The sequence below is a fragment of the Taudactylus pleione genome, unplaced genomic scaffold, assembly GCF_031769625.1.
Source record: "Taudactylus pleione unplaced genomic scaffold, aTauple2 ptg000206l, whole genome shotgun sequence".
In the NCBI taxonomy this organism is placed as follows: Eukaryota; Metazoa; Chordata; class Amphibia; order Anura; family Myobatrachidae; genus Taudactylus; species Taudactylus pleione.
The window spans coordinates 10,157,225-10,184,813 of record NW_028284608.1 but is presented as its reverse complement, the minus strand read 5'-3'; the positions used below and the strand labels follow the sequence as shown (position 1 = coordinate 10,184,813).

General features: G+C 43.7%; 1 protein-coding gene across 3 annotated transcripts in view; it reads right to left on the bottom strand.

The window, feature by feature from the left end:
- PLCB1 (phospholipase C beta 1) overlaps positions 1–25,924 on the bottom strand; it is an 808,463-nt gene extending 782,539 nt beyond the window's left edge. For all 3 annotated transcript variants that reach the window (XM_088478043.1, XM_088478041.1, XM_088478042.1), the window contains exon 1: positions 25,826–25,924. In XM_088478043.1, the coding sequence (XP_088334169.1) occupies positions 25,826–25,924 (99 nt within the window). The remainder of the gene's footprint in view (positions 1–25,825) is intronic.
- Positions 25,925–27,589: the final 1,665 nt, after the last annotated feature.

Here is a 27,589-nt window from a genome sequence, read left to right as displayed (position 1 = left end):
GGCCCGGCAGGGCTCTCTACGCCCCTGCTTCCACACAGGTGTAGTGATGTACTAATCATGACTACTTTGGTGATGGTACCGCCTACAGTTGATTTGGTGCCGCCCACGTAAGGCCACTTCTAGAAATTTTTCAAGTGACACTTTTAGTTCCCAATCCGCCCCTGCTTGTGCTTTTGTCCCATTAGCAGTGTAAAAAAAGATGCAAATAGAGTAAGTTATTGAGCGAAAAAGACGCATTGTGCGGTTTTGGCATATTTTTCATGATTTGAGGATAGGTGTGGACACATCTGTAGCAAGTACAGCGGAACGTACTGCATTAGAAACTTTTGATTTACGTGAAATCCAAACATTACAAACTTTGGGCCTGATTCAGAGCCGGAGCTATATGCGCTCGCTCGTCCAGAAAAAGGGGCTGGCTATTTAAATTAACCGTTCGCTCTTTGCGGTCTGTTCACGCCTCTATGTCTGAACGAGCAAACAAAACATGCGAACGTAATTTTGAAAAAACGCCCCCTGGCCGCTCGCATCATACGTCATGTCCACTATTTATTAGATTAATCGAGTACATCAGACGGCGTATGAACTGCTCGCTATTCTTGTGGTTGTTTTTTCCTACCACAATCATGCGAGCAGTTCTAACTATAAAACAACCAAGTGACGTGGTCGATGACGCTGCTTTAGTAATTATGCACACCCTTAAAACGCCCGTTTTGACCTTTAAGCACGCCAGCGTTCTGATCTCCACTCCCCGTTTTCAAGCACCTTCCCCTGTTACCACCCACATACGCCTCATTCTGTCACTCAAAATAGCAGGCATTCGCTATTTAGCGAGCACACGATTTTTAGCCGCACTGACTGGTTCGCGCATGCGTATTAAAATCCGTACGCATGCGCAGTTGTGCGAACATCGGTCGGAACAAACGAGCGGCCGCTTACGAGCGGCTCTAAATCAGGCCCTTTGTCAGCTTCTAAGAATCTGATTTAGCAGATGTCATTTACTTGCACAGAGATTTTGCAGGAACAAAATTGCTAACGATGTCTTTTATAGTATGTAGAAGGAAAAGATAAGGCTGCGCTGTCCTGTCTTTAGTGCAAACAGAATGAGCCACGAGTCATGTCTCAGTTACATCTCGTGTCAGTCGGATTACCGAATTCTGTGGCCAGTGAGTGACTGGAGGGGAGGTCGGCATACTCATAACCTATGCATAAGGGGTTAAACGATATCCGGATTTTGAGTAAAAGCCCATTTGTTTGTTTGATTATCCACAACATGGTTAGTCTGTTGATTGATTGACTGTTATATCAGACCTGTGCAATTAACAAGATAACTCCTACTATTGGGTTTATTACACATCAACAATCTGTCTGGTGAACAAATTAGTTTACAAAGACTCTCTTTCCTCATCTCAAACAAATCATTTAACTTAGAGGATTCTAATAACATAATGGGTGTAATGTGTTACATTTTACCTGAAATGTTACAGCCGATTTGTACATAGATATTTTGTGTCGAATCTATATGGTAAGAACGTTACATTCTAGAAGTCTTAACCTTTTTTATGTTTTATATATTGGTACATATGCTGTAGGCGTTTTGTTATTTTAATAAATGTAAGTTTAATTGAACACTCGTGGCTCATTCTGTTTGCACTAAAGACAGGACAGGACAGCCTTATCTTTTGGGGTTTTTTAAAGCTAATTGAGGGTATCACAGGAGGTCCTTTAGGAGTGCTGCTGACCTCTCTTTCTTTCTGGCGCTTAATATAGACCTAGTTAATTTGGTCTTTTAGTATGGTGCTATCATATCCCAATGCCGAGACTTGCAGAGACGAGACTTGCAGAGACGCTTGCTGCATCTGAAGTAAGGATGATACAGTATCTTATTGACCAGTAATATTCCCTCTGAGTGAACTAGAGTTGAACAAACACAAGGTTAGTGACTGTCAAAAGTCTGATCATTAATCATTGCCAAGCGGCAGCCCAATCTGTACTGCCAACACTTGCAGCTATAGCTTAGCTTAGAACCGATGATCTATAAACCCTTTATAAATACCTCATCACCATATATCTATTGTTGGAAGTGATGTGTGTGCAGATACTGATATTGCAGAGTTATGTAGTCTCACAGGATGACTCAAACCATGAACAGTTAAGTTACTTAACCAGTGGTGTTGGTTTATTGAAAGTTAGCAGGTACAGCCGTACTCACTATTACATGTACACTAGTGATGGCGCGGGACTTGAACTGAATGGGGTTCTATACAGCTCACCAGCCAGTGAGTGTATGCTGCAAATGGGTAGCAGTGCATGAATGCTGGAACAGCTTTATGCAAGTATTTAACAAAGTTCTCTCTAAGACTACAAACTACTGTCTCCCACTATGTAACTCTTACACAGTAAAGACAAGATGGCCACTGCACACGCTGAGTAGTGAGCTTGGCAGCCATCTTGGGACAGGGCATGAAGCCTCCCTGGAGAACAGGAAGGCTGGAGTCTGCGCAGTAGCACACTTCTCTTTCAACATCTATACCTCCTCTCTACTGCTGTGGCATGAGGCTTCAGTGAAAAGCGTAAGGTAAGGGTAACATAAATACCCCACAGCAACATTAATTTGCATTAATACGTTGATCTTCTTGATAGAAAACTGTAGTTTTGAGAAATTCAAGCAGCAGCTGCTGTTTCCACATGATCATTAATGGGGCCGAAAAGCTTGATAAATAGCCCCGTAGTCGATTTGTACTCAACGTTAAAGTACACGCAACTTATATACAAATGTGCCTTGGTAGTCTGCATAAGGAATGAGAAGCCATTTTGGTTATGGCATCAGGCCGCAGAATGCCTAGGCATACCCTTTGCGAGGTTTCTAGGGGAGGTAGAACAGAAGGTAGGATTCTGCTGTGCAGAAGACATCTAATGGCTAGTCTATGTTAGTTCTTGTCCATTACCCATACACTAGTCAAGTTCAGTTATAGTCCTGTTCATCTGTGGGCAGAGCTTGTAGCAGTATGCTGCTTCAAATACAACAAGGTATAATTGTACTACCTAGGGCACAAAAACAAAGTGCATCCGGACGAACATTGGGCATGATTTTGAGTCCGATGCTATTATAGTTTGATATTCGTGCAAATTGTCCTTGTTTTTCAACTGCACAGGCATCTAATCCTGGGTACACACTGGCCGATCAATTGATCGGCCAATATAGCGTACACCCGTCGGCCAGTGTGTACAGACGATATATCTGTTAACAACGTCATTCACAGACATATCACATTGGCTGTGCTGCACAGCCAATGAACAGATACAGTCAGGTGCATAAATATTGGGACATTGACAGAATTTTCATATTTTGGCCTCTATTCACCACAATGGCTTTGAAATGAAACAAACAAGATGTGCTTTAACTGGAGACTTTCAAGATTTAATTTGAGGGAAATTACATCCAAATCAGGTGAACGGTGTAGGAATTACAACGGTTTCTATATGTGCCTCCCACTTTTTAAGGGACCAAAAGTAATGGGACAAACTAAACAATCCTAAATCTAACTTTCACTTTTTAATAATTTGTTGCAAATCCTTTGCAGGCAATTACAGCCTGAAGTCTGGAACGCATAGACATCACCAGACGCTGGGTTTCATCCCTGGTGATGCTCTGCCAGGCCTCTACTGCAAATGTCTTCAGTTCCTGCTTGTTCTTGGGGCATTTTCCCTTCAGTTTTGTCTTCATCAAGTGAAATGCATGTTCAATCGGATTCAGGTCAGCGGATTGGCTTGGCCATTGCATAACATTCCACTTTTTAGCCTTAAAAAAACTCTTTGGTTGCTTTTGCAGTATGCTTCGAGTCATTGTCCATCTGCACTGTGAAGCGCCGTCCAATGAGTTCTGAAACATTTGACTGAATATGAGCATATAATATTGCCCGAAACACTTCAGAATTCATTCTGCTGCTTTTGTCAGCAGTCACATCATCAATAAATACAAGGGAACCAGTTCCATTGGCAGCCATACATGCCCACGCCATGACACTACCACCACCATGCTTCACTGATGAGGTGGTATGTTTTGGATCATGAGCAGTTCCTTTCCTTCTCCATACTGTTCTCTTCCCATCACTCTAGTACAAGTTGATCTTTGTCTCATCTGTCCATAGGATGTTATTCCAGAACTGTAATGGCTTTTTTAGATGTTGTTTGGCAAACTCTAATCTGGTCTTCCTGTTTTTGAGGCTCACCAATGGTTTACAGTTTGTAGTGAACCCTCCATATTCACTCTTGTGAAGTCTTCTCTTGATTGTTGACTTTGAGGCATATACACCTACCTCCTGGAGAGTGTTCTTGATTTGGCCAACTGTTGTGAAGGGGTTTTTCTTCACCAGGGAAATAATTCTTCTGTCATCCACCACAGTTTTTTTCCGTGGTCTTCCGGGTCTTTTGGTGTTGGTGAGCTCTCCGATGTGTTCTTTCTTTTTAAGAATGTTCCAAACAGTTGATTTGGCCACACCTAATGTTTTTGCTATCTCTCTGATGGGTTTGTTTTGATTTTTCAGCCTAATGATGGCTTGCTTCACTGATAGTGACAGCTTTTTGGATCTCATATTGAGAGGCGACAGCAACTGATTCCAAATGCAAATGTCACACCTAGAATCAACTCCAGACCTTTTACCTGCTTAATTGATAATGAAATAACGAGGGAATAGCCCACACCTGTCCATGAAATAACTTTTGAGTTGATAGTCCCATTACTTTTGGCCCCTTAAAAAGTGGGAGGCACATATAGAACAGTTGTAATTCCTACACCGTTCATCTGATTTGGATGTAATTACCCTCAAATTAAATCTGAAAGTCTGCAGTTAAAGCACATCTTGTTTGTTTCATTTCAAAGTCATTGTGGTGGTGAATAGAGGCCAAAATATGCAAATTATGTCAATGTCCCAATATTTATGCACCTGACTGTATGTCTGCAGACATATCTGTCCATTGGCAAGTGTGTACGGGCGATCAGCCGATTGCTCGTACACAGGGGCGCCGAGAAGGGGGGGAGTCACAAGCGGGTACTACTTACCCAGGTCCGGCACAGCTCCCCCCATGCACAGCAGCCCAGCACACGTTACTGTGTGCTGGGCTGCACTGGGAGACTGTCCGAGGCTGCTAAAGCCGCAGCCAGAGAGTCGCCTATGCCAAAGGGAGGGAGCGATCACACTGATCGCGCCCCCCATTGGCTGTGCGCTGGGCTGAGGGGCACGCAGCGCTCCCCTCCCCAGCGCCGCGCATGTTTTTTTTTTTTTGAAGGGGCGTGGCCGCCTACCACAATTAGGCCATGCCCCCTACCTGTCCCCAGTCCGGCCCAACCCGCTGCAGCATGCAGATGATGGTCATTCAGTGTGTATGAACGACCATCATCTGCAAATATATCGCTATAGTGTGTACCCATCTTTAGTCACTAAAAAAGTTGCACTGTGCATGGGTTCTCCTAACTGTACACTGTACAGGACCGATTGAGACTTATATGTATTAGAAATGTATTGGGCAGTTACTGGGAGGTGGCTATTCAGACGCATGGAGATGCACCATCGTATGGGCGTGCTACGGGGGTGTTGCGGCGCGTGCCACTGTAGTGGTTGCAAACTCAGATACTTAATCTCGTATATTGGAGGCCATAATCAAAGTTTTGATGGTGCGACAGATGGTTGCGTCTAAAGACTCACAAAGTGGGCGTCCCTGTCTTTGCATATTCATACGCACTGATGTATACCAGGGAAGGGCTGATACTAGTATTAGCATAAAGTTGCAGACTTGATTGACGCAAAAAAGACGCCTCTGCATTCGACTCAGAATTAGCCCCGTTATGTCTATTTTATACTTGTGTACTGTAAACATGGATTTTAGTGTTCAGTCTAGGTCCAGCATGGACCATAAAAAGGGCACTCTACAGCGTGGCTAAAGCCCAAAAAGGGGGTGTGATCATGAGAAAAGGGGGCTGGCCTTTAAGACGTGCCTCCTTTTCATCACTCTTGGGGGCGTGTCCAGCACTTATGGATATGGATACCCCCAAGCTCTCCCCTCCCTGTAAATTTATGCGGCATCTATTCAACGGCAGTAAGCGCTGTGCCGCAATTTTTCCTACCAGAGGGACTCTACGGCCCAAGGGTGGGGAAGGTACCCGGCATGTTATTTTAGTGGAGCCCCGCTTAAACAGCCTGGCGGGAATGCTAGATTTGTCAAAGTTATGGCACTTATCTATTTTCTCTAGAGTCCTTTCCACAAAATTCCAAATTTTTCAGTAGAAATAACTATCCCTACATAATGGAACTGTAGTTTCCATCCACTGGAGATGATGTAGCAATCAGTGAAAAGAGTGGAGAAGTTGCCCATAGCAACACATCAGCTTTGATAGCGTTCCCGCTAGGCTGTTTTAGCGGGGCACTGCGCCCTGCCCTCCTTCTGGAGGGCAAAAAGCACCCTGCCCTCACCGCGCAACGCCCTGCTAAGCCAGCCTGTAGGTGCCGTCTTCACCCACGGGTCGCAGTGTCCCGCGGGTGGGGAAATGAACGGTGACCCGGTGAATAGACGCTGGGCGCATGCACCCGGCATCTATTCTACCTGTCAGCAGCGCTTTGGGGCTGCCCGGCGTGTCCGTAAGTGCCGGACACGCCCCCAAGAGTGACAAAAGGGGACGTGTCTTGTAGACACGCCCCTTTTCAATGACCACGCCCCCTTTTCAGGTGAACGCGCGGAAGTGCCCTTTCTAGCTCCGGTGCTTTGTGCAAGCGCACCGGTCTGACACCCCTAGTTATGGCCCTGATTAAGAGATATATGTAAAAGCCGCAGGAAGCTTCTTTAGTAAAAAGACGCCCACTTCCGTCTTCTGCGATCAGCTGCTGCATCCGAGTCTACTGTGCATGGGCAGCACTTCGGGAAAAATGCTCTTGCACCATTTTCTCTGTGATTTGTGCAGCACTTCTGCTACAGGACTCTGGAGAGGGGAGTATTGAAGAAATGGGTGTAGGGTGTACAGTATGGGCCCATCACACCCTGCACCCATAATAGATACGTCACCTGCCCTATAGCAGGTGCGGTTTCTCCATCTGACCGTGGCCTCTTATGCTTGCGGCTGTGTATATGTAAATGCAGCCGCTTGCACTGACACGCCCACGATAATACCATAATACGCCCACTATAGTAGTGTATAGTATAGTAGTAGTAGTAGTAGTAGTAGTAGTGTATAGTAGCCATCTCCCAATAATCACCCAGGAACAGCCATCACTATTACGCCACTCTGCTGATACCGTCTGAATAAATCGCAACAGCACCTTTATTGTGTACAATGTGTGTAACGCATACTCCGTAGAGGTTTTCAGAAATTTTCGTACTGGCGCAGTTGAAAATAATTGCTCATTTACATACATTTTGGCATTACGTGCAGATTGCGTGCTGCTCTGCATAATGATTCAACAAACAATCACGCGGCATTCTCCCACCATGCAACAGAAGCCTGGGACAGCCTACCAGAGTCTGCCAAATCTGCCCCATAGACATCTGTCTTTCATAAGTAGGTGAGCAAATGTTAGGCTAAATTGCATTATTTCCTGTAACCGGAGACTATGTATTTGAAGCAGGCAAAGGGCGGGATGCATGACACATCGCATTCAGGATGAAGGGCATCCCGCCACCCTACGCATGCTTGGCGGCGTTAATTACATCAGTATGCATGAAGAAAATCACTTAGGACAGCTCTCTCGCTTCCTGCAGCTTTCACCATCTGAACATGGTGTTGTGCCGCTATAGCCTATGGGCTACATTTTGTAAAATTTCTCCGCCAATGGACCGCCGCACATATGTGATCTGTAGACCGCACAGGCGCAGGAGTCCCGGCAGAAGAGTAAAGAGTCCGCACATACTGTACAGTCACTTCACTCCGTGCACATTGCAGGGAGGGTCTCTTTTTGGAGCCCCTGCATGTGCACTTTGATACATACCGATAGTATCATCACATCCTGCAATGTGATTGTGGGCGCTAATATGGTGCCAAGATCACATTGCAAATGCAATCATTGATAAATGGGCCCATTAGTCATTATTACCATCTGCAGCAGAAATAGTCATTAGATTATTTGTTACCTACCTGACTGTAGACAAAAACTCAAGTTGGTGGAGTTTGAAATATCTCTGGCTTTAAATCTGCACAGAAAACTTTCCCAGTGAAATAATGTTACAGCCTTAAAGTGCGTACACACTAGACGATATTGTACAAGTTCCGCCCGATTTCGATGCATCGGAACGACAAATCGTGTAAAATAAGTCCAAAACGTGAGTGTCCACTCATGATCATGATGCCGATGCGCGTACCTGCGGGTCGTACATCGTATATCTTCAGATCTTACCTACTGCAGGCAAGAACTACCAATCTCGCACACGGTTTTGTGCAGATAGATAGATTTTGTGCACGATAGATCTTTAGTCAGATTGGACACTTTTTAGCACCGTATCGTGTCCTGGAGTACCGGGCAGCTCCTGGGGAGAGTTCAAGGGAAATCGCTCACGATATCGCATCGTGAGCACATCGTCTAGTGTGTAGGCACCTTTATAGCTATATTAGTTAACAAATTGTCATGAAGATTATCTTCACCAAGTAGAATATTTTGAACACAGCATTTTACAAATTCACTGGGTCCAGCAGCTGAACTGACAGAATATTGCAGGAGACCTGTGTCCTTATAGTGCCTGATCCGGTGCCCAACCGCCCGATATGTCGGGCATCGTCTCCATTCACCTGCCTAGCGTCGTTCAACACATACAGATTGAGTAGTATGTACTGCAGATCTGTCGATGCAATGAACGACCCCACGGGAGCATACAAGGGCCAACACAGTGGGTACATATTTACCAATGTGCACGATATGTCAGCCCGATCCGCGACATATCGTAATGTGTACCCAGCTTTAATGTGATGACTGCTCGGCATGGGAAGTAGTCAGTTTTTCGACTGTCAATATGTCGACAGACTATATATGTTCGGGATAATACCGACGGCATCAGGGCCAGCTCCAGGGGTCTGATCACCCTGTGCTGGCCTGTTACTATGCGCCCTGTAACCGAAATTAGGGGAGTGGCCTCATTACGATAGGCTACGCCCCCTAAGTGGCGTTATTTGGAGGCGTGCCCGCATAACATGCCTCCAAGTAACGTCAGGCTGGGGGTAAAGCCCAGCCCTCTGTCACTGGCTGGGCTTCCCCCAGCCCTCTCCCGTCAGTGAATAGATGCCGCGTGCATCCGTTCACACACCGAGGGTCCGGCACCGCCGCGGCGGTGGGGGTCCCCAACCTCCTGATTTGACCGAAGTGGCCCGCGGATGGAACAGCGGGACACTGCTGTCCCACTGAAATCGGGATGTTGGGGAGAGGTGCGCCCTAGAGCCAGCCCTGGACGGCATCATGCAGACATGGTTGTAATGTTAGTTAAAGCATTTTAACGATGTCGGTATCATAACTTTAAACATGATTGATGCTTCACGATCCTGTTTAAAGTTATACTGCCAACATGGTTAAACTGCTTTAATTAACAATACAACTATGTTGGCATAATACAGTCGCCATTCTCCAGTCCACATATATAATGTGTGGTCATATTGACTGTCAACCAGTCCTAAAAAAAAAATATATATATATATATATATATATATATTCCCTCTGCACTGCTCTGTACTTTCTCTTTGTCTTCTCATTTTTTTTACTGTTTTTTACTTGTGAGAATATTGATTGTTGTCATAGTAATATAATTATTTTATTGGATATTTTATAAACCATGATGGACATATCGATGTGGGCCTACATGAATGAATGTGGCATAAACCCAGCAGGCATCATGGAAACTGGAACATAATGGGATAGCTGGTATGGGATCCTGCAGCTATAATAAAGCTTTATCTCGGTAATACCAAAGCCCGCATGGCAGCGCCCACGGTAAAAAGATCAGGTTACAGCCTTGTGTAAGGAACCCTTGGATAGTGCCACGTAATCCAGCTTTTATTTATTCCGCTCTCATTAATATATTTTTGGACTGGCTGGCTGTGCATGTGTGTTCCCAAACTGATGAGGCTAAGAGTACAATCACTGACCCGTCACGTACTGTAAGGTCAGCTGTACAGGTGATCAGATTCTCAAAGTATGAGCAAAAGGTTTAGTCATCATTTCTGGATTTTTTTATTGGGGGCGATAAAAAAGAATTTATAGCACATACCTTGTAATGCTTTATATATTTCTTATAAGGTGATTTTATGAAGGGCCAAGCAGTAATGTGTCTCCTACTGTATTTAAGCCGAGGAAGTTACCAGGTAAAAATAAAAGTTTTACAATATTTTGTAGTTTATGGTCACTGAAAATATTACAGAATTCCAGGCTTAGTGGAGTTATTTTATGTTATTACGTACAGTAGAAAATAATGTTTGCTAATTAGTATGCTATCTGGGTACATTCCATCAGTATAATAACCTGACTAGTGGTACAATGGGCCTCATTCAGCAAGGATCGCAGTTGCTAATACGCATGCAATCGTCAGATTGTTGCGTTCTGCGCATGCGTATGCAATGCATACTTGCCGACATCTCGGCAGGGGAATCCGGGAGGGAGCTGGCAGGTCCGTCCAGCAGGGAGGATGGGGGCGGGTCAAAGAGGCGGAGTGGGGGCGTGCCGACGCGATCGCATCATAGTGGCCCCGCCCCCTGCTTTGTAATGCCAATATTACTGGCATTATAAGGCAGGGGGCGGGGCTACGATGACGTGATTCACGCTGAATCGCGTCATCACACCCCCGCACCGCCCACTTTTGCGGCTGGCGCGGGGGTTAGCGGGGAGCCGGCATCTATTCCGGGGGACTTACCTAGTCTTGCGGGGTGTCGGGAGCGGCACCCGATTTTCGGGAGGCTCCCGACAGTCCCGGGAGAGTAGGCAAGTATGATGCAATGCAGTGCGCGTGTGCGAGCCGGCCACTCCGGGCAGGACAGCGATTGCAGACCCATCGCAGAGTGATTGACAGGGAGTACCGTGTGTGGGTGGTGACGGGGGGGTCGGCGAAACGCAAGCGCGCCAGTGCGTTTGAATGCCATTGCATGGGCGTGCATAAATTACCAACTGCGATGCCCAATTCGGCCTGAGGCCTCATAGTGTGCGCTGCAGTTAGCAATTGCTGAGTAAGGTCAGAGCTGGTGCAAGTGTGCGTGAGGCTGCGATGGTACTCGATTGTACCGATGGTTTCGCAGTCTTGCTAAAAATTACGGTTGTGTGTAAGGTAAAGTGAGCGTCCTTGCCTAGTGCTGCGGTGGCATAGTGATCGCGAAGGATTAGCATACTATCGCTGTTGAACTGTGTGCGTAATCGTCGCTGCTATAGCTATAACGATCATTGCTGAATCAGACCCAATGTCTCATCTTTTCCTTGTTTTCAGACATCTGATATTATATTTTGGTCACTATAATCAGATCCCATAACAGCCAGCAAATCGCTCTCCTTTCTATGTCAGACCCATTATCATGTTTAACAGCTGGAATCTTTGCCAATCGCCAGATACAATTTATTTCTGATATATACTGTAGAAGATTAAAGTATGACACATCAGACCTTATTTACCACTATTTCCTATTTCCTAGATCTTGGTTTTGTCTTCACTACACAAGATGTTGCTTGTTATCTTTAGGGGCCTATTTATTAATAATCTGGTTTTAGACCCAATAAATATAGGGCCTGATTCAGAGCTGCTCGTAAGCGGCCGCTCGTTCGCTCCGAGCGATGTTCGCACAACTGCGCATGCGTATGGGTTGTAATACGCATGCGCCAACCAATCATTGCGGTCGGAAATTGTGTGCTCGCAAAATAGCGAATGCCTGCTAATTTGAGTGACAGAATGAGGCGTTTGTGGGTGGTAACAGGGGAAGGTGCTTGAAAACGGGGAGTGGAGATCCGAACGCAGGCGTGCCAAACGGTCAAAACGGGCGTTTTAAGGGTGTGCATAATTAACAAAGCAGCGTCATCGCCCACGTCACTTGGTTGTCTTTTAGCCTGAACTGCTCGCATGATTGCGGTAGGAAAATCCAACCACAAGCACTGCGAGCAGTTCATACGCCTTTCGATGTACTCGATTAATCTAATAAATAGCGGAGATGATGTAGGATGCGAGCGGCCAGGGGGCGTTTTTTCTTTTTAAAAAGCGAGCGCATGTTTCGTTCGCTCGATCAGACATAGAGGTGTCAACAGACCGCGAAGAGCGAGCGCTCTATTTAAATATCCGGCCCCTTTTTCTGAACGAGCGAGCGCAAATAGCGTCCGGCTCTGAATCAGGCCCATAGTTTCTTATTGCCGCTTATCAAGGTAATAAGAAATTATGGTTCGCCCAAATGTCTATAAGCCATCCCCGCAATATGTAAAAGTAAAGTGATCGCTAATACAATCACTTGCTTTGGAGGTTGGCCACCTACTGCACCATGCATATGCGAGCACCCATTGCTCTGGAAGGATCGTACGGATCCCTCTTCTGGAAACTTTTGCGGAGTGTAGCCTATAGACTACAATGAAGATGGTGTTAGCTATCGGGGCCAAGGTTGATAAATCTCCCAGTATAGCAGCCCCTATAGAATCCTATGGGGGATGCTATTGCTCTCAGAAACGAGGAAACTGTATCTGAACGGTACCCCTACATACATCCTGGGGATGCTTATATTTTGTGGGTATCCCCCAAAAACAATACCCTTAGCAATAATGCTTTTAAGGTGAATTTAAGTAGCAATGTACAACTAAGGCCCATATTTAATTAGAGGCGAAGAGTCTGAAAGGTTTCGCCTGTTCGACTCCTTCGCCTGTTTCAGAGGTGAAAACTTTTCGTGCGCCTCCCCGCTTTTCCTCCTATTCAATTCTAAACCACGCGAAAACGGAAAGCTGCGAATGCGGAACAGGCGGAAAGTACTGTCAGAATTGGGGAAATCAGTCTGTACCCCAAAAAAAGATGCACTAACATAGGGAATCAATGTAGATGTGTACTAATAGCCCTAATAAAAGTGTTTGGGGTACTTAAGTAGTTTAAATTGCTCCTTATTAGCGTCTATGCAAAAGTGGTGAATAATGGCTTAAAGCAGTATTTTTAGGTGAAAATAAGTAGTCCCGTCAAATTTGGGGTACTTGAAAATGGGTGCTAGCGTATGTAAATGTTTGTAAAGTGAACTTTTAAAAAATTTAAAAAACGCAGCTGCTACATGCACCTGCAAACCCCAAAACACCTGGCCCATCCTGCAGACCCTCTAGAAGTCTATTTCGCTAGTGTTTATGCTTGTCATCCCCTCCCCTCCCCTATTTAAGTTTTTTGCACCAAAAATTAAAGTACTTTTTTGGGGTGTTCTTAGGTTTTGTTTTGTTTTTTTAATTGTTTGCTAGTTTTGTCCTTTGGGGGTGTGCGCCAAGGCTTCTGGGACGTTTCCTCACGTTTGCACCCCAAAATAGAGATTTTGCACTTCTATTCATAGGCCAATCTTTTTCGCCTATTACATTGCATTGAGTTTCCGCGTAGGCGAATTCCGTCTGGAATTGAATTTGGAGATAAGTTCAGGTGAAAAGTGACAATAGGCGAAACTTTTTCACAGATTACGGCTTTTTGCCTCTAATTGAATACGGCCCTAAATGTAGCCTAATGATTTATTTAACAGTATCCTGCGCCTTACAGTAAATATATATATACAGTATTGACAATCAGGTATACAGATGTACCTAGAAAATTACTATTTTGTCTATATGCCTATACAATGAGTTGATACCTGTGGAATTATCATATTTCATAACAAAATGCTTTTAAAAATACAGTGTGTGTGTATATAAATATATATATATATATATATATATATATATATATATATACACAGTCAGGTGCATAAATATTGGGAGCAAGAAAAATCCCTATATACAGGCGCTAATGTTGAATTGACTAAATAAATGAGGTACCAGTCCTGCAGCTGTGGGGAGTTGTGTCAAAACTCCCAAAGAAGTTCACTGAACTTAAGAAAATTGTATAGATTATTCACAGCGCAGGAACTCAGTGCCTCCAATGTAATTGATAAAATATATTTATTAGTGATAGAAATGAATGCATGCAAGTACTTATTGTCTATACAGCATTGTTTTTTGGTTTTGATCTTTCATTTGTTTTATATCACATCTATATGGTTATTTTAATATAATATTTCTATCACTAATAAATATATTTTATCAATTACATTGGAGGCACCGAGTTCCTGCGCTGTGAATAATCTATGCATAAATATTGGGACATTGACAGAATTTTCACATTTTGGCCTCTATTCACCACCACAATGGCTTTGAAATGAAACAAACAAGATGTGCTTTACCTGCAGACTTTCAGATTTAATTTGAGGGTAATTACATCCAAATCAGGTGAACGGTGTAGGAATTACAACGGTTTCTAGAAAAACTAAACAATCCTAAATCTAACTTTCACTTTTTAATACTTGGTTGCAAATCCTTTGCAGGCAATTACAGCCTGAAGTCTGGAACGCATAGACATCACCAGACGCTGGGTTTCATCCCTGGTGATGCTCTGCCAGGCCTCTACTGCAGATGTCTTCAGTTCCTGCTTGTTCTTGGGGCATTTTCCCTTCACTTTTGTCTTCATCAAGTGAAATGCACGCTCAATCGGATTCAGGTCAGGGGATTGACTTGGCCATTGCATAACATTCCACTTTTTAGCCTTAAAAAAAACTCTTTGGTTGCTTTTGCAGTATGCTTCGGGTCATTGTCCATCTGCACTGTGAAGCGCCGTCCAATGAGTTCTGAAACATTTGACTGAATATGAGCATATAATATTGCCCGAAACACTTTAGAATTCATTCTGCTGCTTTTGTCAGCAGTCACATCATCAATAAATACAAGGGAACCAGTTCCATTGGCAGCCATACATGCCCACGCCATGACACTACCACCACCATGCTTCACTGATGAGGTGGTATGTTTAGGATCATGAGCAGTTCCATTGCTTCTCCATACTCTTCTCTTCCCATCACTCTGGTACAAGTTGATCTTTGTCTCATCTGTCCATAGGATGTTGTTCCACAACTGTAATGGCTTTTTTAGATGTTGTTTGGCAAACTCTAATCTGGTCTTCCTGTTTTTGAGGCTCACCAATGGTTTACATCTTGTGGTGAACCCTCTATATTCACTCTTGTGAAGTCTTCTATTGATTGGTGACTTTGAGGCATATACACCTACCTCCTGGAGAGTGTTCTTGATTTGGCCAACTGTTGTGAAGGGGTTTATCTTCACCAGGGAAATAATTCTTCTGTCATCCACCACAGTTGTTTTCCGTGGTCTTCCGGGTCTTTTGGTGTTGCTGAGCTCTCCGGTGCGTTCTTTCTTTTTAAGAATGTTCCAAACAGTTGATTTGGCCACACCTAATGTTTTTGCTATCTCTCAGATGGGTTTGTTTTGATTTTTCAGCCTAATGATGGCTAGCTTCACTGATAGTGACAGCTCTTTGGATCTCATATTGAGAGTCGGCAGCAACTGATTCCAAATGCAAATGTCACACCTAGAATCAACTTCAGACCTTTTACCTGCTTAATTGATAATGAAATAACGAGGGAATAGCCCACACCTGTCCATGAAATAGCTTTTGAGTTGATAGTCCCATTACTTTTGGCCCCTTAAAAAGTGGGAGGCACATATAGGAACCGTTGTAATTCCTACACCGTTTTGGATGTAATTACCCTCAAATTAAATCTGAAAGTCTGCAGTTAAAGCACATCTTGTTTGTTTCATTTCAAAGCCATTGTGGTGATGAATAGAGGCCAAAATATGAAAATTCTGTCAATGTCCCAATATTTATGGACCTGACTGTAAGTTATTTTAAGTTGTGTGTCAATTGTCTGGGAAGTGTGGGCTGACATCAGCCATTATGGAGTTTATAACTTTCTACAGTAAACTGCACACTATGAGCCGTATTAAATTTGAGTCGAGCCGCGTTAAGTTAACGCGGCCTGGACTTAACGCCGACTTCGCCTGTTTTGTATGCGTTAAAGTATCGCGCACGTGCACGCTTTACCCCGTATTCAATTTCAAAGTACGCGTAAATGGCACCCGGCGATACTGTAACAAGCGGAAAGTACTGTCATTTTTGGGTAAATCAGCCTGTCACCCCCCAAATGATGCTCTGACATGGGGGTTCACTATGGTACCCCCCCGATTTGGCTTGCTGAATGTATTTGGTGTTTTTAAATGGGCTCAATAGCTGCTAAATAGCGTTTTTCTATACCTGATGCAGAATAGTATTTAGGAGTATTTTTTCCAGAAGATAAGTTATCCCAGCAAATTTGGGGTACGTGAGGTCAGCATATTTAAAGTTGAAAAAGTGAAGTTGAAAAAATCGTGAAAAATCCACCTGCCGCAAACACCTGCAATCAAAAAAACACCTGGGGCATACTTGGCCCCCCCCCCAGAGTCAAGTTCGCTAGTTTTTAAGTTTGCACCCCAACATTTTTTTTTCGCCCCCTTTTTCAAAGTCAATTTCTGGGGTGTCCTCAATTTTTTTTAAAACATTTTTTGACACAGATTACCTTTGGGGGACTGTCTGAAGGCTGTACGGGGGTTCCAGAAATGTTGCACCCCAAAACCCCAATTCTGCACTTTTTTCCGCCTGCCATTCATAGGCGATACTTTACCGCCTATTACATTGAATTGACTTTCCGCGTAGGCGGAAAGTCTTTCAAATTGAATACGGGGTAAAATCAAAACAAGCGATAATGACGTCATCGGCGGTAACTTAACGCGGAGATGGACTTAACGCTTCAAATTGAATACGGGTCTATGTTGTACAGTTTCGATGTTACCATCCCCACAGAGCTCATTTAAATCTATAATTGCAGCGCCCATGCACATTTGTTGCTCAGGTAATTTCTGCAATTAAAAACAATATAGGATCAGGTGCTGATAATAAATCTTTTCTAAATCTGCATTTCCAGCAGCTATTGTTAAGGGAATACTCCGCCCTTGAAATTAAAAAATCATACCAAAACAGGTATGGGGTTTTTTTGTATGATAGTTATTTCTGCGATTACTCTTCCCAAAAATAATTAATTATCCATATCCACTCTCTTTGGATAGATACAGGGTACCATACTCCCCAAAAAAATCAAGCATGATGGCACAGAAGCCTCTGACAGGACCAGTGACTGAAAAAGCTATTTACATTTTGGCAAACATGTACATATATCTAATGACTGCTCCAAGCTCTGTAGAAAACCATTTCTGATTTCTAGCATAAATTTGCTTCAGACGATACAACTGCGTGTATTTGCTGAAAGGTGTAATTAAAGTCAGTTTTCCTTGTGAATGAAATAATGTGGAAACGAGTAATGAAATAACATACTGTACACGGTAGACTGTAATCAAATTGTTTCTGAAATTGTTGGTGTCTGCCTATATTATAGGAAGAGTCTATAACACAAGATGACTTTTTATCCAGATTGCACAATTTGGAATGTTCAGATATATGGGGGTAAATTTACTAAGATGGGAGTTCTATTTAAGAAGTGATGTTGCCCATAGCAACCAATCCGATTGTACTTCTCATTTATCTAGCACCTTCTAGAAGATAATACCTGGAATCTGAATGGTTGCTATGGGCAACATCACTTCTTAATAGAACTCCCATCTTAGTAAATTTACCCCATGGTTTTCTGTGCTGTCTGCACTGCATGCAATATTAAACATTGCAGGAGCACACCAATAAATTATTGGACCGTTCAATGGCAATATTCAAATCACCAGATACGAGCCATAAATATAAAATAACATTTTCAATTGGCGTTCCACATCATCGGTTAAAATGTATTTATTATTACCTCTTATTTTTAAAGGCACCACATACTGTACACAGCGCCATACTTAGGGCATAGTACACATTTACAAAATGAAAAAATGTATATTGACTACAGAGTTATACAATGAAAAAAAAAAACGCTGGGAGTTAAAAGTACTTAGCAAACCATGCAAACAAAGACATTTATGAAAACACTGAGCATACGTGAGCACGGACAATAAATGCATGGATGCAATTAGCAGAATAAATCACATATAGTACATAAACAATTCTGCATAAGACATAAGACATGACCAGAACAAATGAGAAGGACAAACAGTGGACAGACATGAGACACAAGGGGGGAATTCAATTAGTATGCGCTGCCAAATTTAGGGGTCTATGTACTAAGCAGTGTTAGGAGACAGAGTGAAAAGTGATAAGGTGCCAGCCAGGGCCGTAGCTAGGGTAGTGCGGTCGGTGCCATCGCACAGGGCACCACAGGTCAGGGGGCGCTGTTTGGGCCTGTCAAATTTCTGTTAATTATCATTCTTGCTTGTAGCTTCCTCTTATTTCACCCCCAGCATCGCCTGGTCTCACCTATCTCTTCCCCATGAAGCCATGGCCCTTTTTTGTGTGCATTATGTCCCTTTGAATAATGAAGGGGGCGCCAATGCTCTTTCTGGCACAGGGCAACAAAAAGTCTAGTTACGGCTCTGGTGCCAGCCAATCAGCTCCCAACTGCCATCTCACAGGCTGTGTTTGAAAAATGACAGTTGGGAGTTGATTGGCACTTTGCGCCGAATCGATGGGTTAGCACAGGTAAACCCATGTTTCGCCATGCAGGGAAGATGCAGAATAATTCAATAGCTCTGGGCGTGAAACCCGGAGCTTTTTCCCTGCGCTGCAAATCCCGCACCTATTTGAATTCCCCCCTAGATAAAGATGACATCAATAGCCCTGTCCTTGTGCATAATTCAATAAATTCACACAACGTATTTCTGCCTTGAAAGTTTGACAATCTGTCAGTCACTCACTGTCTATCTAGTTACAGAAGCACCTCTGTAATCACATGGCAACCTGCTGCAGAAGACTAAAAGCATATTTAGTTGTATAAACACTCCTGTTACTTCACATACAATCGTCAGCTCAGTAATAGACACTACCTTTGATATAAATTCAACTGTGCCAATTATTCCTATGTTGCAGAGACAGTCCCACCCAGGATTTAGAGTTGTCCCTTGAAATGTTCCTATTTTTGAATACACAACCGTGCAAGGGATGTAGTCAGCATCCTAGCGTGTGGAATGCCGATGTGCTAAATACCGGCGCCGGAATCCCAACAGCGTTGGAATCCCGGCTCCAGTATCCCGTCTGCCGGCATCCTAAAGGTAAGTATCTGGGGTTAGGGGATTAGGCATTAAGGGGGAAGGATTAGGTTTAGGGTTGCGGGGAGGGGGAGGTTAGGTTTAGGCACTAGGGGGTGAGGTTAGGTTTGGGTACTGGGGGTGGAAGGGTTAGGTTTAAAAGTGCGGGGAGGGTTGGGTTTAGGCACTGGGGGGAGAGGTTAGGTTTAGACACCGGGGAGGGAGGGTTAGGGTAGGGGTTGGGGTTAGTTTACTTACTTTCCGCTACCGGGATTTTAACTATCAGTGTGCCACTGTCGGTATCCTGACTAGCGGTATCCCGACCTTCGGGATCTCATACCCAACCCCTGCACAATAAATTATTTCTTCATCTCTATAAATAACATACAATTTTTACCATGTATTTCTGTGGTCTATGGCATTTATATGTTTTAGTGTTTATTGAGTCAGAAGGGTATGTTTACTAAAGTGCAGGTTTTTAGAAGTGGAGATGTTGCCCATAGCAACCAATCAGAATTTAGCTATTATCTTCTTGAAGGTGTTAGATAAATGTTAAGTAGAATCTGATTGGTTGCTAGGGGCTACATCTCCATTTCTAAACAGCCGCACTTTAGAAAATAGACCCCTGAGTGTTTAAGATACCAAAATAAAAAAGTTATATTCGGTGAAAGTAACACAAAGTGCTTCCAGATCAGCAGCTAAATGTCTCTGAAAATTGTTTGACACTGTTGGCAGCTATGTATATTCATTTTCAAATAGTGGCTTCATTTCCTCCTACAAATAATGTAAAATTGGGAAAGCTCCTCAGCTCTTGGATTCGCACAGTACAAAACACGATATGGAAGACCTGCTCATTGTCTGCAGAAACCCAACAAGTCATGTAATCTGGATATGAATATGAAAGCATTAAGAGCAGTTTACTAAATCCATACTGCATGGCTACAACATAACAATAGTATTCAGCAGAACCCTATAAACCACTTTTCAGCATTCTGTGTTTAACATTTTTTTTTTTAATTGCACGAGTCTGTACAAAATCTCAGGGGCAAACATGCATGTCTAGACATGGGATACTGACTAGTATAAAAACAATTAAGGATCACACTACTTACAACCGCAAGGTCACCATGAAGGTATCATTCATATGCCTACAGCAACATCAAACCTCCAAAACTGTACAATTCCCAACAGACACCAACAATCTGTACACAGCTAACATATGACCTCAAACCAATGCAATTCACACTAAAAGCAAACAAGTAGTGAAAATGAAAAACATATTGCGATTGCTTTGTGCTATTTAGGCATGGGTGAGGAAACAATGCAAAGTTTAGCAGATTTTAAGAAGAAAAAACATATTATAGGATCTCCAAACAAGCCTATGGAAAGGTACTAGGCGATCTAACACCCCTTTCACATCGCAAAAGTAATTGGATATTGCCGGGTCAACTCGGGTCAAGGTGCAGTGTGAACGCGCTGCCAGAAAAACTCCCGGGTCGAGCAACCCGGCATTTCAACCCTGCAATCAACCAGGGTTGAACACTGGACCGACCCAGGTCTTATTGCAGTGTGAACAGGCCCTACCCGGGTTATCAAACCCAGGACAGCCAACACAGTTGATTGGATGTTCCTGGGTCTCACTTGATGATGTCAGCAGCCAGACACACAAACAGCACAGTGCAGACAACAGCAGAGGCAGCATTCTGAAAGGGGTTAATACCACTACTGTCATTACAGTGGTGGCTAATTGGAGTGATGAAGAAGTGAACTCTATACTATGCTGCCAGAAGCTGCATCATGCTCTCACTGGCTGAATCAAATAGCAGTATAGCACAAACACTCATGAACTCAGGGCTACACAGTGGTAATCCATCAGCCATGATTCCTGCAATGCTGGGAGCAGTCCCCACCCCTCCCTTTTGTCATCTTATCTTTGTGAGCCTGAAAGAGTCAATTGTTAATGATATTCATAGGGTTTTACAGGACTGACCCGTGTTCAGTGTGAACGGGGCCAACTTGGGAATAACCCAGGTCGTAGGTGCAATGTGAAAGGGGTCTGACACGGGTCACAGCTGGGTTAGACCCGTGTTCAAAATCCCGGGTCAGAGCCGGGATGTGAAAGGGGTATTATAACTCACGTGTGGCCAAACTGGTCACCACGGACCTAACAGTACACGTTTTCCAGATCACCTAGCTGTTGCACAGGTTTATTTATTATGTTACAGTTTAAAAGATCCACAGGTGGAGGATTTATTCCTAACTACACATTCTAAAGATCCACAGGTGGCGCATTCATTAATTCCTAACTACACATTCTAAAGATCCACAGATTGCGCATTCATTGCTAGCTACACATTCTAAACTACCACAGGTGGCGCATTCATTCCTAACTACACATTCTAAAGATCCACATGTGGCTCACTCATTGCTAGCTACACATTCTAAAGATCCACAGGTGGCGCATTCATTAATTCCTAACTACACATTCTAAAGATCCACAGATTGCGCATTCATTGCTAGCTACACATTCTTAAGTACCACAGGTGGCGCATTCATTCCTAACTACACATTTTAAAGATCCACATGTGGCTCATTCATTCCTAACTATATAGTCTAAAGATCCAGAGGTGGTCTGGAAAACATGAGCTGTTAAGGGTCCCTAAAGACTGGTTTGTCCATCCCACCTCTAGGTGTCCCAATCCACACATAAGTTCTTCTTATCTTGTGTGAAGCAAGTAGAGAGGAGGAAGTGGCCACAAGCAGAGGAGGGGCACATTAAAGTCAGTGATACCCATGATGCTAATAATGCTGCTTCTCCGTGACAGGCTGGGAGCCTGGCGCTGCGCTGAGACATCAGAGTTTCACATGGAGGAGCAGCAGCCAGCTGCATCACAGTACAGGTGTGTTCAAGGTAATGTAAGCCAATGCGTAAGGAGGTGTATCAAATTAAAATGCCCAGTTTGGATGCACTGGAAAAATATAAAAACACTAAGGGGGAGATGTTCCAAGCCTTGGAGAGTGATAAAGTTGAGAAAGTGGAGAAGTGGCCCAAAGCAACCAATTAGCTTCTAACTGTCATTTATTTAGCACAGTCTATGCAATGATAATTAGACGATGATTGGTTGCTTTGGGCAACTTCCCCAATTTATCACTCTCCAAGGCTTGATACATCTCCCCCTCAAGCACCAAATAAGTGACATCGTCAGTGACATCTCGTTCAAAGACAATAGCCTGCGAGTTGTGACAAGTGCCCAGATTTCCATGATTTAGCAATGAGATTTAAGGTGACAATTTTTTTTAATGGCAAAACCAAACCATTTTTTATTTGGCTGGTAATCGCCAACCTCTCCGCACTTGCGGCAACTTGCAGGCTATACTGTAATTGCACATTTGGTTCTATATGAGTGGCACAATGTCAAACAATTGGGGCTTTATCCACAACCAATATATTTCCGCTTCTATCAACTGCATTAGTTTAGCTAAAGATAGCGCCTGCTCTCTCCACCAATATAGTGCTAAATAAATAGTGAGAATTTCCACCAACATGTTATGTTACGTTACATGGAAAGTGTGTGTTACTTGGTGGTGTTTATTTATTAGTTAATTTGCTGCTGACCTTTAAACAAATTGTGACACGGGGGTCTATTCGTCATCACTTAATTTCTACAAAAGCAGGTGAAAATTAAGATTTTCACCTATTTTTGTATACATTTTTAGAGTAATTCATCATTCCTGTAACGCAGGAGATATCACCGATATCTCCTGGTTACAATTGTCCCCTTATAATTTCCACAGTCCCCATAGAAATTACGTAATTCATCAAGTTCCGAAAAAGCATTCTTTTACAGAACTGGAAATTGATACTGTACGCCATCTTGAGATTGCGTACAGCACTCGATGAAGTAGAGGGATATGAAAAGAACTTTCCCTACTGTGTCCTCGTTCCTGTAGCAGCTCCTTCGCAGCTCTCAGAGCAGTCCTCCTGTGAGCCGGGGCCAAGGGAGAGGACACAGCTGCAGCGAGGGACTCACACAGTGCTGCATGTCTCAGTTGGGGGGGGGGGGCACACCTCAGCACCGGTGGTACCAGCAGCTCTGCGGAGGACGGGGAGGTTAGGGCTGGACACAGACACCGGGGCTGCCTTCACTTTGTGGTGACAGCGGCTGCATCTCTACGGAGGATGTGGGCTGGACACAGACATCGTCGGGGTTGGTGGGCGGGCGTGCGGTCAATTAGGCGGGGGGGAAGGAGGTGTCTCTTGTCTCCTACTGCAGCTCAGTCTCTACACAGCCTGTCTTCAAGGTGCACATGCACAGCTTGAAGACAGGCAGTGAAAATTGAAGTAAGACCGGAGGATCAGGAGAAAAATCTGTCACTTCCAAAAACTTTTTCAGACGTGAAGTTTAGGGCAGGAGGCATACAGTAATGAATGCCTCCCAAACTTTGTTTGAACTCGCAGGGAGTTCAAACCATAATTAACAGAAGTGATAATTATGTTTTGATGACTGGGCCCCACATGGAGAAGATACCCGTCAGAAAATTGCATTAGACTGATAGCTTGCATAGTGGTTCTGGAGGTGCTGTACTATTTCTTCCCGGTATTTGTTTTAGTTCCAGTCCTTCATTGACATATATATGTAGCTTGAGAAAGGACACATATTGTAGTTTCTTGAAAAATTGCTGTTTATTTCCTGATGCTTTAATAAACATCCTTGTGTTTAATCACATTGCAGACTGTCGTTTTCACTACCTACTACATTTAATATATACTGGCACCCTCAATAAAGAATTGTCTGTCTGTCTGTCTATATATATATATATATATATATATATATATATATATATATATATATAAACTGTATATGCACTGTGCACAATACACTCCAGATGAAGTAACAATAGCTGTGTTTGGTCTATCTATCTGTCTATCTATCTATCTATCTATCAACTTAAATACCTCAATACACTATATTTACATAGTAAGTGGCTGGTTACAACTATGCACTTAGTCGTGACCACATGCACCTGCAATGTCACCTTTCCAAGTTAGTACAGAGTTACGCGGAATGTGCACACTATAGTATAATACACTATAACACACACTATCACTGATACCTGCTGTAGGATGTAATGTAAAACGGGACCTTATACATTGCACTTTCAGAACTGTTAGCAAAGGATTGTCAGATGCTATATTGATCATTGTTGATTTAAACAGAAATATAAAAAAAAGCCGACAGTCACACTTATTATCTAGGGTTTTACAGCACTGTAGTACCCACTATCACACAAAATGATAAGAGGTGGAAATATTTAACTATTTCTAATGCACTATTTACTTTACCATTCAACTCAAAGAAATATATGAAGAGACGTGACTTAGCAGAAAAAAAATAAAGCACAGTTAATGTATACATAAGATTACATTTTAGGCATCCAGTGCATTAATTGTTTTCCAAAGTATGGTTCAGGATCGAAAAATATATAAACATGGCATTCAGAGGGGGTCATCAGGAGCCTCTATAAACTATAGCGGTTCAGGAGCCAGTCATACATATTCAGTGTATCATAGACTATAATACACTGAATATGCATGACTCCAGCCGGATGTGACTCTAAGTGGACCTCAATGGCCGGTTGAAATGTCAGTGGCTATTTTACATGTACTCAACTGAGTATAGCGAAGTGGCTGAGCTACACCAGAAAGTGCAGTATTGTACGGTATATAGAAATTAGGCAGGTGGCTCCAGCATAGCTAGCAAACAGTATACAGTAACCACCTGTTTGCTGTACTAAGGCTGCATCAAGCAATGACTAAGTTCCATCTAAAGAGTGTGCCTTTGCTTACTGTAGCTGGTCTGTAATCCATTGTAATGACTGCATGCACAGTATCTGTTAATAAAATATTTGGAGACACAGTATGAGGTGACAGTTGTTAGTGAAGGCACTCAGTGGATGTGTCCTCAGTACATCTCAAACACAGACTCACCATGGAGTCTCCTGTCACCTTGCTCCTGAACCCCCATTGCCTGTACAGAATAAAGGAAATAGCAATTTACTGCACCCACATCCACTTGTCACCGCTTCCATGTGACAAGATGCCTTATTCAGTGTGGGCTGCGGAAACCTTACACTCTCAGGAGTAATATTTATATCCTGCTTTTTGAGTCATCTTGTTGGAAAAAATATATACAAAAGGATTGATTCTGGACTTAATCACTGCTACGGTGTTAACCCCTTTTTATGCTGAAATGGTGACCCTGGCAGAGAGACCGTCCCTTGAGCAACATAAAATCAGATTGATTGACCTGACTTTGTATTCCCTAGCCAGCACATAGCATGGACACAGCTGTTACTGACAGCAGCCCATTCATTTCCTTCAAACCAGCCCTTTAAAACTCCAGAGTGACCCTCATGTCCCAAACACTGACTGCAGAGTGCCCCAGGGCACATGGTGCCATGATCCCAATGACTGCAGAGAGCCCAGTGCACATGGTGCCATGCCACTTACCTGGCACAGGTGAGTTTAAAGGGCTAGATGTCCCCCATGGGTGACTCTGACCACACATCCAGGCAGCACAAGTGACACACACACACATAAATACATATATACTCACATCATCCCATTTGATGCACTTGGATCCTTTCTTCAAGGTGTCAGAGACGCAGACACGTTTGAGCTGCAGCGCATGAACCCCTGGCTGTGCCCCAGCCATGTCCACACATTTATGCTTCCACGGGGGGGGGGATGCAAAAAAATAAAGCAAGAGGTTGAAGAGAGAGGCAATCCCAGGTCAGTGGAGGAGAGTGGTCGGGTGTAAATGCTATGGCTGTTGGCTGCACAGCTGATACAGTTTATAGGAAAGACAGACTGAGCCGGCAGCAGCAGAAGCAGCACAGTGCTCACAGTTCTGCCTACTCCGACAGCTGCCTCCTCCTCCTACTCCTCCAACAGCGAGAAGCAGCATTCAGCACTTCGCCCCCTTTGCCATGCACAGAGCCAGCAGAGCCAGCAGCACACACATTGCATATGCAGCGCCCTGCCCTGCAATCACAGCCAGGCAACTTCACCACCACCAGGATGGCATGGCTTGCGGGACAGCGCCACCTACAGGGCCATGAGTCACGCTGCAACACTCACTGGCCTTCCCAGCACGCTATTGAACCAGCCTCCACACAGTCAGCAAAAGGCTGAGACAACCTGTAGCATTGCAGCTGTCAGGGAACTACTAAACCCAGCAGCAGGATGAGAGGCTCTACAATCAGGTGCAAATACTACAGAATGTAAACAATTAATATTTGGGTGAACTACCCTAATGACCGCACAGTGTAATAATAAAAAAAAAAGGCTTGAACAAGCAGTACTGTAGGAGAAACTGTGAGGAGTCAATATTACTGTGCTTCAGGCAAGCTTATTAAATTGCATAACCACCCACATAACCTCCATAGACTATGCTACCCAACTAGCTCCCCACTTATACAGTCCACACATAACTTTACTTATGTTCTCTCTCTACGCTCTCACATCCAGCTGACCCCAGGCCAACATTGCTGTGTTATTGGATCACACAGCCCATCAAGAGCCTCTGCCATCTGGCTGGACCAATCTGCAATATGTAGCACTTATCCTTGTCTATAAAATGTCTGTTTCCCTATACAGTAGATTGTAAGCTTGAGAGCAGGGCCCTTTTACTTTGCCTTCTGTTATTACCCAGTCTCGTTTTATTACACTTTTGGTCCCAATTGTAAAGCACAACGGAAAATGCTGGCGCCATATAAGTAACTGTTATAAATAACTAAAGGACGCAATGTGCTGAGATATTTTCAGTCCAGCCCGTTGAAGTGCTGCAGTGTTGCCACAAGGCCAATAGGTGAGAATTAATGTCAATAGAACAGCTTAATATTTACATATGTGCCAGCCCCTGATAAAAGCTTTCATGTGCTTTCACCCATCTCTACTGCACATTCGACCCCCAGACATGTGTCATATTACTGCGAAAATGGTGGGCACATCTGAGCTGCCTTACTTTTATTTTTAAATACATTGTGTTATGTCCACTTATTAATAACTAAATGTCGCATGAAGCTTATTAGTACTGACTTCCTCCACTTGCAGAGCAAGTTGCATGGTGGCATCCAGGGCTGTCACTAGGGTAGTGCAGCCAGTGCCATGGCACAGGGCACCGCAGGGCAGGGTGCGCTGTTTGGACCTGTCACTTTTCCTGTTTATTATCATTCTCACTTGTAGCTTCCTCTCCTTTTATCCCCAGCATCTCCTGGCCTCCCCTATCTCTTCCCTGGCCCTTCCCCATGAGGCTATGCCCCTTTTTCATGTGCACTCTTATGTCCCTATTTAAAAAAATGGTGGGGGGGGGGGCAAT